Source organism: Bombus pyrosoma, linkage group LG6 (assembly GCF_014825855.1).
Source record: "Bombus pyrosoma isolate SC7728 linkage group LG6, ASM1482585v1, whole genome shotgun sequence".
NCBI classification, from domain to species: domain Eukaryota; kingdom Metazoa; phylum Arthropoda; class Insecta; order Hymenoptera; family Apidae; genus Bombus; species Bombus pyrosoma.
Window position 1 is genome coordinate 16,976,157 of NC_057775.1, and position 13,468 is coordinate 16,989,624.

General features: G+C 32.8%; 1 protein-coding gene across 4 annotated transcripts in view; it reads right to left on the bottom strand.

Annotated features, from left to right (window-relative positions):
- Window positions 1–2,335: 2,335 nt before the first annotated feature.
- LOC122568621 (alpha,alpha-trehalose-phosphate synthase [UDP-forming]) overlaps window positions 2,336–13,468 on the bottom strand; it is a 39,465-nt gene continuing 28,332 nt past the window's right edge. For all 4 annotated transcript variants that reach the window (XM_043728556.1, XM_043728555.1, XM_043728554.1 and 1 more), the window contains 8 exons: window positions 9,548–9,712; window positions 8,681–8,909; window positions 8,117–8,433; window positions 7,154–7,527; window positions 6,586–6,777; window positions 5,236–5,563; window positions 4,322–4,615; window positions 2,336–3,746 (listed from right to left, as the gene is read on the bottom strand). In XM_043728556.1, coding sequence (XP_043584491.1) covers window positions 3,507–3,746; window positions 4,322–4,615; window positions 5,236–5,563; window positions 6,586–6,777; window positions 7,154–7,527; window positions 8,117–8,433; window positions 8,681–8,909; window positions 9,548–9,712 — 2,139 coding nt within the window. In that variant the 3' untranslated portion in view covers window positions 2,336–3,506. The remainder of the gene's footprint in view (window positions 3,747–4,321; window positions 4,616–5,235; window positions 5,564–6,585; window positions 6,778–7,153; window positions 7,528–8,116; window positions 8,434–8,680; window positions 8,910–9,547; window positions 9,713–13,468) is intronic.

Here is a 13,468-nt window from a genome sequence, read left to right on the forward strand (position 1 = left end):
TTTTTTTTTTTTTTTTTTTTTTTTTTTTTTTTTTTTTTTTTTTTTTTTTTTTTTTTTTTTGAAGCGAATCTTTGTGTACGTTTATATAGCATTTTCTGCATTTTCTGAACTCTATGCGATAAAGGGAATATATTAACAGTACAATATATGCGTGTGAAGTTGAACACACGTGAGATTTAAATATACTGTTGGTGGAAGGGATATAGTGAAGTCATAAAGTAGTGCTTAAATAGGGACGCGCCATAGTCATATTTTCTGGACGCTCATTCTAATATGGAGCCATCTTAAATTTCAGATTGTAAACGTTATTCATATATTTGTATTTAAAAGCTCTGCTTACAATCATTCATTAGACCTACATGATTCGTTTGTTAACTCTTGTTGGTTCCTATTTCATAATAATTATTGTATTGATAAAAATTAAGCTACAATTACATACACAGGAAGAACTAGTTCCAATTTGCAACTTATCTATTCTTAAATCCCTTAGATCTTCTCAGATTTCTACATTGACGTTAAAAATTCGTATACTTTCAGGCATGATGAATTTTACGATCTCACCATATCGCTTCCACCCAGACTACCTATCGTTTCGACAATGAAATTCGAAGGAAATCCAATGACGATATATGAATGCAAACACGTGAAGGTACAGGAATTTAGAACTTCATCTACAATCTCTTAAAAACGTTTTAATACCATGATCATTTCGCTGCTTGGCATTGATAGTGATACAACTCTAGAATTGTACATTTTAAAGTATATTTTCAAATCATTTCAATGACATTGTAAAGCTGGCTTAACGCAACATACGCCAGTATTCACGAAAGCGGTACAACCTTCTACTTGTAGTGTCATGAAACACCTGAAAATAGGCCAGTGTTGTAAAACTAAGGGTTAGGTTGATAGCAACGTACATAAGTAACGATTTTGTCCTCTGACACAAAACTGAATTATAGAATTACAAATCTACCATTTTTTATGATAAAACTAGGAACGTACTGTAGACCTTTTATTCGATAAAAGAAAATCTGAAACTTCTTGAGTTGTACCGCCGTTAGTGTCAAGCAGCGATTTGTTCCCCTTCGAATGAAATATAATTATGACGCGTGCAAAAACTCTCGTTCACTCTTTTGTATAGATGGAGTTTGTAGATGGAAAATGTAATACACTTAACAAAGCCTAACTACTTATAAATCTGTGTTAATAAATCTGTTATTCATCCATGGATGAAAAAAGTAAGGTAGATCTTTGTTATATACATCAGTTCCTGATAAAAGGAGACCAGCTAATATTTTGTAGAAAAATTCACTATTGAATCTCTGTTTCAAAAATTCCATTTCATATTCTTTCAGCACTTTTCTTCTCTTGTGTCTGACTTCGATTTAAACAAGGCCTATTATCGAAAACAAGGTTCTGCATAAACTTTCGTTTGGTCAGTCCCCACTGTATAATAATTACTTTATATGCATAGTAATTTTTATGATACTTTTTATAAAAAAATTCTTTCGGGGCCCATCGATGTCTCATGCAAAACGCATTGAATTAATTAAGTGTTAAATGTGTTCTTTCTCATTATTGTAACACCTTTAATGAACATCTAGAAAGGATCGATCAGTTTTGAAAACATTCCACTAATATTAAAGAACGATTTTTCGATTTTCTTTTATCCCTTTTTCATACCGTTCTTATTCCGTTTAATCGAGTTCAATTTTCTTTCCTTAGTTTCACGTAGAAAACAGATAAACGCGTGGAATAAAAAATTCTGAAGTGACTTATTTTACTTAACGTGTAAAAGTTGTCCGTGTTCACTTTGATTCGTTTGTCTTTAAGTGTATCGTTTCTTCCAATAGTTTGTTTAACAGTATACGTTTGTATGTGTTGGTACATAATGTGTATATACATGCTGTGTTGTATGTAATATGCGTCTAACATGTATGCGTACGTACAAAGTATGTACATTTCGTAAATCCCTTATCGCTAAGTTGTCGTATTTTATGTAATTTATTATTGTTTATTGTGTATTATCCTTTCTCTTGTATATGGACTTAAATTGGCACTGTTTTATCGTTTGATTTATAAAAAAAAAGAAGGAAAGATAAAATCATATCATTAGTCGATTAACCGTTAAACTTAGGAATTCCTTTTTTACAAGCGATATGCATACTAAAAGCGTATTCTCGCCTGTATTCATTCATTCTCGAGTCGTCTTACCTATATCGATTGCATTTAATTTAACAGCTTGTAAACGTTATTGATATTCTCATTTTAAAAAAGTACATATTTGCATCAAAGAAGAAAAAAAAGATAGCTTTTATAAAAAAAAAAAAGGACAGATGTTTCATGATTCTATTTCAAAGAGAATTCTTTATAATCTTAACAAAATGAATGCGTTTCGCATAATTTCAATGGTATACAAAATACATGCCCAATATACATACAGCGAAATCGGTTATACCGATTTGATTTAAAAAACAGCAACATCCAACAAATCGATTTAAAATCTACAAATGGAAAACTGAAACCTGTTATATTAATCAATTATGATATTTTGAGCAGGCTACATATTCGAATACAATTTTTGTCTCCCTCTCTTATCTCCTAATATGCTGACATACGTGGAACCATTTCTCCGTTACAATCATCTGTCTCGTGTCTCGGAAATTGGTAGCAAATATACAAATATTTAATAAAATCAGTTTTCGTTAAGTTATTACGATAATATTAAAATATATATCGAATATTTCCTGTGATACTTTTTGAGCGACACGAACTTAGAAACTATGCATAGCTAAGTACCTATTATACGACTTTCGGTAAAACACGCTTTATCGAATCTACATTCAGGCTGATTATATCGCACAGCGTAATAATTGTTATGGTGAACATTAAATAAAAAAAGAATTAGCCATCTTCACTCTTGAAACGAAGATTTAGCGACTGCACATGTAACATTCATTTTTTTTAAATTCTTTTTTTATAATGCGATTTGTTATGTTTTATCGGGGTAAAGCCATTTAACTGGTCACCGGAAAGGTACATCGATTAAACGTCGAAAACAGTCGATATAGAATGATTTGTTGGTTCCACATCAAAAAAGATCAGTTCTTCCATTTTTGGCTTGTATACATGCGTAAGTACGATAAGTTCTATTAAGTTAACTCGATACAATCGAATACGTTAAATAGAAGATCTCGAATACAATTTATCCAAGGGAAAAATTATTCGTGTGACGCTCGACTTGTTTGATACATGACAATGATGCTTTCCACCATATTCTCGCAAACCGATACAACTTACGCGATGATTTTTTTTTATTTTAATTTTTTATTTTATTTTATTTTATCCACCTAGAGATTCCCTTTTTCCCTTCGTTCTTATTCTTCCCTCTCGCTTTTATTTGATCTTACTCTACGAGTACATCATATTAAGCCTGTGACATACAAAGTATGTATTTCTTGTCGAGGACACAGTCGATGTGATAACGAAGATTATTAGGGCGTCACCTAGGATTCTAGCGCTGTATTCGTCGGCATATACGACATTTCCATAGTAATTCCAGCGCTGCTACGTCGGTATCTAGAAGGAATCTCGGTGCTGTTGCGAGGCTTGCGTCTGCTCAAGTGTCTCTCTACCCACTTCAACATGGTCAACACGGAATCCGTACTCGGCAAACGCCTTTCTGCCGACGTACGGATTATATGCGACGACGCTACACGAAAGGTAGCTGCCATACCTTTTAGCGCCTGGAGAGAATACATAATTATGTAGATTATGTAAGATACGACAATAGATTAAAATCAAAGAAAAAATGAACTTAATGGATGGATAAAAGTTTTACGAAATGTAATATTGATTATATTAATTGTATAGGATTTATTAGTTTCAGGAAATCTAATATTAACTATATAACTATATATAATTTTTAAGTTTCAGGAAATATAATATTGGCTGTATAACTATATATAATTATGATATCTAGTATTATCTTTTTCTGGTAATCTGAAATCTTTTATTAACACGTTGATTGTTGATGACGTTACATTATCATGGTATGGTTACTTTCAAATGCAAATGGCATCACGTTAGCGTCACGCGCAACGGTTTTCGAATGGCGTAGCAAATGTTGACGATTGCTTAAAGGCAATTTCCGTCACAATGGAAGGTCACGCGACTTCAACTCAACGATGAACGTGTTAAAGTATTAGATATAGTATATTTGAATTATTCATAATAGAATAAATCTATGATAAGTAGATCAAATGTCATCTATGTCCACTCTTCCTTTACTGTAGATATTCGATTATTGCGGATTTCATACCTTCATTGCATCTTCATCTGTAACATCATCACCGGCATAAATAATCCTGATACGTTCGCTCCAATCTAAACCAAATGCTGTACGCAAGATGTAAATGGAAGCACGGCCCTTGTTCCATTCAACCGGTGGTCTTGCTTCAATGGCACAGTGCGCTGAACAGGCTTTGAAACCTGCTTGCTCGATGATTTTCTTTGCCTGATCAACCATCTGAGAACGTCCTTCCATTGGCGTTTCACGATAATGGAACGTCAGTAACGCTCCTTTGTTTTCTACCCAGGCTCCATCCTTGCAAAGCTACATTCGATACATCAAATTAGTTGTTCAAAGTCGTAAGTAATTAGTTGCAATTAGTTGCAATTACAATTGTTGAAGATGTTACATGATACGTCCCTAGTACCTAATACTCAAAACTCTCAGAAATATTTTTTCTACTTTGCTTTTGTTACTATAATACAGAAATGTTATTGAAAAAAATACTTAATTGAAAGAGCTGCCACAAAAATGCTAAGAAGGCTGCTCTATCTTTGACTAATTTGAATAAATCAAGAAAAATTAACTCAAAGTCGATCAAAATCAAATTACATATTGAAACGTGCTATAAATGTATAGCCAACAAGATATTCGTAATAATAAATTACGTTTTTGAATATAGAATCGTCTTCTTTCTTCTTCTTTCAATAAAGACAATCTAAGTATTAGAATTACCCCTTTATTGTCGTAAACTCTTCAATTATAATTATTAAATTCTAATACAACTTTCTTTTTACATTTCTCATTATAATTCATTCCTCGCTTAAAAACAATATTATAATATCACAAAATATTAAAATTCTCCAACAATTTTAATTGCAAGACGAATAACAAATATCTCAAAATACTATCGCTTTGGAAAAAATAATGAAAATCATACTCACTTGGTCTTGCAACGTTTGCATCAAATTTGCCACCTTATCTTCCAACTCAGCAGGCATCGGATGAACAAACTTGCTACCGTCCGGATGCAAAATTTCCAATCCGTGATTTCCAGCGTACGTAATACCTTCTATACCAACCATCGACTTCACGTTGTTCACGTTTCTGCCTGATATAATTGCTATATATACATCGGACATGTTTGATAGCCTTTGGAGAACGTTCTTCGTTTCCAAAGGTAAAATGGCAAGATCCGGATGAGTCGCAATGGGAGCTAAAGTACCATCGTAGTCCAGCAACAGGGCCAATTTATGATTATCGCCGATATACCTAGGGGACATGTGTTATCACTGGAACGTTACCCGGCTTTCATCATGAGTCAGGTCGCATTCGCACGCGCGGGCCCGCCGTGTTCCAAAAGCATTCTCTGACTGAGCATAAACCTCTTCAAACAGTGTCAAACATAGACACACGTAATCCGTAGACTTGGAATTTTATTCAAGAACATTTTCATACTTCGTTCACAATGCATTAAGTACATCACGATAACTTAATTAATTTTACAATAGGATAGATTTTTCAAGAACATTAATACAAATGGATACAGTTAATTAGGGAAACTGTTGCAAATATTCTTGATTTTGAATAGTTGGAAGGTTGCATATGTATTTTTAATATATCACTGGTAATATCAAAGCACCTGGTGGTCAGCGTTCCCTACGCTGCGATGTACCCAAACTCATGCTCAATTTAATAAACGATTCGATCGATTTTTAATCGGTTTTTATCGAAAGATGCATTCCATTGGGACCGTTCTGTTAACATACCAAACTTGTGGTTTATACAAGCATGCTCATTAGCAATCTGCACTCGTACATGAGATAAACAAACTCTACCTATATACTTTGTATATATAGTTTTTGTGTAGAAGATTTTTAGTAGAATATTGTGTATTTAGAGTGAGTTAAATTACGATATTTGTCATTAAAGTGCAGCAGCCTTTTTAGATGTTGGTTTTAGTTTTTCTGTCCCCTATTTATTCTTGTTTCATGACTCAACAAATTATGTTTTAATAAGTAACTACGAATCTACTTAATTTTGTGAGTAGCCATCAGTAAGTTTGTTTTGTAATAGTTTGCCCACAACACATACATTAAAGTGCGATTAATTCATTTAGTATTCTCAATGTAATCAACAATTAATTCGATAGGAAATTTACATACATAGTGTTAATAATTTTAACACCTTAGAATAACTGGATTTTAATCGTACATTGGTTGATTGATTCTCGTATAAGCACATGCTCTGGTCGGGCCCAGTCATGCATGTAGTTGATCTCTAACAATACCTACTTGCTCAAGTAATCATCGAAATCATCCATGGTCACTGGTTGCATCGTTGTTGCACCTACAGAATCATGTTCCTCCAGCGATCCCATTACTTGCAGGAAGGACTTCATCCAATAATTGACATCGTTGATCCTTTCACGGCGTCTTAAGTGATTCATTCTTAATGTGCGTTCGTCTTCTGGCATGGTAAGTGCTCTGGAATGTACACAAAAATTAATTAAGAAGTTTAAAGTCGAGCTCACAAACCATATTTATATATTTGAAACTGTTTTGTTCTTTTTATTTGAACGTTTCATGGACAAGAATTAAATACTTAAAGTCGTTGAAAGCAGTAATATTTTTGCTTAAATGGTTAATTAATTTAAAAAAGTAACAATTAGTTGATTTGATGTAATAACATAACAATATAATATTAAAGCTTTAATGTTAACAGGAATATACAAAAATTTAAAATGTTAAAATATACATACTTAAAAAAAAAAGACGATTTGCAATCAAAAACTTCAGAGTTACAATAGTAAATATTTAAATGATACCCAAAATTCAATTTGTATAAACACATTAATCGTACCTATGGATAACTTCAGCAGCTTCGTCTAATTCATAAGGATTACAGATCAAGGCTTCGTGCATCATCTCCCCAGCTCCAGCGAATGGAGAAACGATCAACACACCAGGTGGTGTGTTAATTTGACAGGCGACGAATTCCTTGGCGACCAAATTCATACCGTCTCTAAGTGGTGTAACCAGAGCAACCGCAGCATCCCTATAAAATGCTGCTAATTCGTCCTGACTCACGCAGCCATAAATGTAACGAATCGGAGACCAATTCGGTGTCGTAAATCGACCGTTTATGCGACCGATAAGTTGATCCATCTCAAGTTTCAAATCCTGATATTCACGCACGTCAGTTCGCGATGGTACAGCAATTTGAAGCATAGTAACCTAAACAGATATATCATTTTGTTGAGTAATTTGATGGGAATCTCATACATTATTTTTTTTTAATTTTCTTTCAGTATCTGATTAATTGAATAAGATAATTTAATAGCTATGTTTTAAACTAAATCTAGAATTATTTGATTTATAGTATTTTATCCTATCATTGAACACTGTTTGTGACCAATAAATTCTTATGTAAGTTTCTTCGTCACAATTTTTCTAAAAGACGGATAGGTCATAACAGATTAACCGTGTGACCTCTTTGGTAACTAGATCTAGCTGAGTTTTATTGGCATTTTGCAATACACTCTACTTCAATTAAAACATATTTCAATAATTACAAAATGAATAAATAATACGCCTTGAATATTTATTATGAAACATTGCAATAATCCAAAACAGCTGTACTTAAATAAATGAAACATTTAGACATTAATCTTTCCGTTTTGTTTTATTTTATGTGTAAGTACTTTGACCTCGTATATGTACCTCTGTAAATTACCAGATATTAAAATGTATAAAGGAAATGCGAATCTTGTATGATTTGCGAGTTTTATTATCGCGTTAATATAAATTATAATAATATCGTTACCTGTTCACGATGTTCTGGATGTTTTTCTAGCAACAGCTCAAAAGCCTTCAATCTGTTGACCAGACCCTTGGTATAATCGAGACGATCAACGCCCAGTACGATTTTCTGATTGGTCAACATGACCTTGTTAGCACTCTCAGCTAGTGAGACGAATCTATCGAATGGAATGCCAATGGGAAGTGGTCTCACACGAACAGTTCTTCCGCCGTGCTCCACTAACAAATTCTTACGATCAACCCTGCACCCAAGACTTCTCTGGCAGCAGTCGACGAAGTTCAGACAATAGTCTTGAATGTGAAAACCAACCATGTCGCAACCTAAAACAGATACAAATAAATTTACATTCTTTGATTTGTAACAGTTAGCTTTCAAGATTTTGGCAAATACTTTATTATAATGTATAATCTAATTAAAATTCCTGAAATTTATATATTTGTATTCGGTTTTTAAGAAATAGAATTTAGTACTTTCAATTCACGTTAAATATTACTTCTGGATGAAATTCGCAAATTTTAATTGGGAACTTAAAAATTTCTAGCGATATAAGAATCAGTGAAAGCTCACCAAGCATTCCTTGAAGGATTTCGTCAGCCCATGGGAACAACCTGAAGATGTCCCATGGTGGGAAAGGGATGTGGAGGAAGAAGCCTAATTTACATCTGAGACGTTTCTCGTCGGCTCGTTGTCGAATCCAATTCGCTGCTAACATTAGGTGATAGTCGTGCACCCAGACCAAAGGCGTGCCATTCGGTTGATTCTTCTGCTCCTTGTAAATTTGTTCCAATGCACTGACCTAGGTTCATACAAAAACTGGATATTTAGTACTAGAAATATTTGCGTATAATGTCTATAATCTCGTTTTTATCTCAATAATACTCGACGTTAATTTTTATTAAAGGCTAAAGGTTACATTTTTATTTATTTATTTATTATAATTTTTATTATATTTTCGATACTTTGAAAACAATAATTCTTTTTCTCCGATATCCGTCATCTTGAGAGAGTCGATACAATTCTATTACTAATAACTTACTAAGTAACAAAATATTCCACGTATGCTAAACTTTTCATTTCTCATTACTATTATGACAATATAATATCTCGCACTTAAAAGTACGTATCGCTCTGTTTAAGTCGCAGCAAATATTTGTTACCTTGATACCGTTTTTAACAATTTCAACGTAACACTTATTTGTAGAGTACACAAGGCTATAAGAGTATATAGATAACAGTGTACTTCCTATGTTTCATACATACATTTATATACATTTTTCTTTATCTATCAATTTTATCCACATAATCGCTGCCTGACATAATATTATATACATATATCCACTCGTCGAATTGAATTACTACTCTCTTGCTATTTCAAACAGCTGACGTCCTATTGTAATTTCAATCGATACTCCATTCGACGACGATTATACTCACCGTTTTAACAGCGAATTCCTCGTTGACCGCGGAGTACGCTCGCCAATGTTCCGCGATAAAGGTCGCTCGATCAGGCATAGAGTGGAACAATGGCCAAAAGGTTCCATTGCAGCATCCATTGTAGTACGCATCGAAGATGACCGGGTCGAAGTGTACTGCCATAACCTGGAAAACAAATATTACGATCTCTTTAATCTGGCTGTAGAATATAACATGTACATAGATATCAATTAGTGTACGCTGAGATGTCCCAAGGCGATTCTTTGTATAGAACTAAAGAAGTAACTTCGTCGTTTTCCTTTCTTAACAACTGCGCACATTTTTGTTAGAATAAGCAGAGAATAATACGAATCGCTGTATGTCTTTTTATTTTTATTTAACTTCTGGATCTTTATTTTCATGCCTTTTAATTTATAAGGAGAATGTACGTAAGATGACATGGTCACATAGAACGATATTTGCTAATTTCATTTCTTTTTCTCTATTTACTTAACTTTCGAATCTTTATTTTTATACATTCTGTGTATTCTTAAGGGAATCTCTCTCCCCTTTTTGTTCTTCTTTTACCTTATCTTCGCGTTTTCACGTGTTTTTAGAGGATGAATTAGTTTCAAAAAACGCGATTTTTCAAGATACCGCAATTACTAGCGTATTTATTTTTTAAAGATACAATCCTGATATAGAAAAATATATTTTTGTACGCGTATACTAAAATTGAAAAGAACGGGGCACAACAGGATATCGATATGTGTAGATTCTATATTTTAAAGATAACCAGTTAACATTAATTTTCTATATTATTTTGAATGTGAAGGAATATTTCAATTCTTATAGAATCAGGTGGAAATTTTAATTCAGCTAAGTAACATCTTCCCATTAGACTGAATTAATTATTCAACTTCTTCATTCTATCTTCTGACATTTCAATAACGTATCAAATGTACGTGAAAGATATAACAAAATCATAAGAGAAAAGGTGACTGGCGACGACTTTTATGATGAAAGGAACTCGCTTTGAGATACATAAAGGCTATAGAAGCCGTTCCTTGAAAAAGACAGTATTATTACAAATAGAAACATGTATTCATTTGTATTTTTACATTTTTACAGTAGAAAACAATGAGATCAACGGACCTCTTTTTTAACATAACAATGGGTCGTTAAGCTGCTTATTTTCTTCCTTGGCACAATGTTTTCTTCTCGGAAAGAGACCCACGAGATGCAAAGTGATTAAGGAAAAGCTATCTCCTGTTTCTTTCGTTTGAGAATATTAAACACGGTCAAATGTATATAGAATACAATGTCTCGCAAAAATATTTGAACACTTACTATAGACAATTTTATATATATATATATATATATATATATATATATATAATATATCTATAATAAATAAATAAAAAATAATAATAAATAAATAAATAAAATAATAAATATATATATTTTGTGTATGTTATGTAAGACATTTTCAAATTTCATTAGCACTGTAACGAGACCTAGCTGTCGTCAAATTATATCAGTTAAATTTGAAAACAATCTAAAAATTTATATAGAAATTATGAGATATTTGCTGCAAACATATATTTGATAAAAAAATTAGTATACTACATGAATAGCCATTTTAATCGTACAGTAAATATCAAAGATGGTCCCATTAAATATTGAAGTTTATCAGTATAATAATTGATTTAAGTTCTAATTTTGTTTCGTATATTCCAATTTTATAGATTCGTTATCGTCCTTTCAAAATTCCATTATGTCCATCGTACCTAGTACTTTATATTTTTGATCTTCTTATAAAGTTCCTTACGATCAATTCCACATCAGGAATTATAAGTAAGTTTGATAACACTGCTTAATGGTGTGAAAGCAACTCTACACTCGATTGCCACAAATAGTCACAGCGTCGATCGAATGCAGCAAATAACTCGACAAATGTTAAATCAATGACGTTACACGTTCTGTCGATCGTCATACGCGTTTACAGATTGATCGTCGCCATTGCAGGAAGCATACAGTAACAATAGACGCAAATTCCTAAGCCGCGGTATACAATTTTCTTTATCAAAAGCAACGATCAAAGATTCAGACATCGTCGTTTCGTAAGACGAGATTATATCGAGATTAATTTGACAATAAAAAACAGACTGTGTACTTGAGAAAGAACAAGAGATAATCGTAATATCATTTAAAAATTGTAGAACGCCTGAGTGTCTACAATTTTAAGGATGTACCCAGTATAGTATACCAGAAAACTCCAGTTTCAAAGAAAATCTATTTTAGACTTTCAAATTTTACTTTTTCAAAGTTTATTTTAGACTAATCAAAGATTACACAATTTTATTATGCAACTATTTTCGTTGGTAGAAGTACAACAGGATTTAACAAGCTCGCTAAGCGTCTCCAATTTCTTCAACTCTTAAATGTGTCAAGTTCGATAAAAGATATTAATGCATTGAGCCAATATTTCTTATATCCCTGACATTTAGTGCGTCCAGGAAACTCGAATAAGAGCTAGAGATTTTACTTGGAGCCATTTGCAGACTTCAAACGAGTCTACCATATAAGTATCGATTTCAATTAGCAATGAGAAATTTCTTTGGCTATCATGAAAAATAGATCATAAAATTTCGTCATAAATTCCAGCAACGTATAAAACGAAACAATGTTCCAACGAACGGAGAGATAGCTGAGTTTTACGATGATGAAGGAGATTTAGTTGACTCGTACTACTTGACGAAGTTTCGAGTCTGCTCTAGTTACGACGAAATGGTATCTTTCCAGAATTTTTTCGTTTATCTGCTTTAAAGGTAAGTATCTACTTAAAGATACTACGCACTTTTAACTTTTTCAAATATTTAGAAATTTCTTCAAATTCCTAACATATTCTCGGGAAAAGATTTCTATCGCCAAAAACCATTCCCTATCAATTCTACGCCAAGTATTACAAATAAAATCGTAAGTTTTCGCTTGAAGTGAATAATTTCGCGTAACTCATTAAACACTGAAGAAGAAGCATCCTGCGGACCTCACAATAGAAATACAATAAACAACCTGGAAGATGGAGTCCCTCTGGGGGTATCCATCCACATGTTATATTTTACCAAATATTTACAGCTATAATATTTTACCAAATGTCCTACTGGACAAATTGTAAAATTTAAATAAATAATAAAAAAAGGTTCATTAAACGAAACAAATCCAAACTCTTCTTCAGTAATGTTGGTCGATTCGAACAAACAACAAATTGTACGAAACTCTAAGAAACTTTCGGTGTTTTCCAACGAAATCGCGAGAAAGTGTAGAAACGAGACTCGCGTAAATAGAAATCGGAAGTGCATAAAGTCCGCCGTAGGAGTCGATAACACGATAACGCTTAGTTGGCAATACGTGACGAAGTCCCAGAACATCTTTTGTTAATTGCTCGTTATTCTCCTCGACGTTCTTTTGTTTTGCCCGTAGCACAGCCTCCTTTATTTTCTGAACGTTGTGAAAACACGTCCACTCTCTGGTTAACGATTGACGCAAGCGGTCGAACAATCGCTAATGAGATAATTATTAATGTTCTCAGTAGGTCTAGACACAACCATCAGAGGAAGAATCTGATTGGTGCTTTAATTACCATTATTTTTTAAATATATTGATAAAGATAATGTATAATTGAGTATTATCTAATTTATTATTTAATTACATATAAATAAAATAACATTCTTCCAAAATACAAATATTCCAAGCATACTCTGTTCTAATCATTCTAAAATAAAATTATTCCACGGAAAAATGATATCAATTCATCGAGACAGAAAGTTTCCTTCGTTGTTTTACATTTATTTATCAGTTGCTGACATTACCTAACCAGCATATAAAAACCTCGTTAGCATCTAAATGCTATCGACTGATGTAAATGAAAGTCCAAATGGA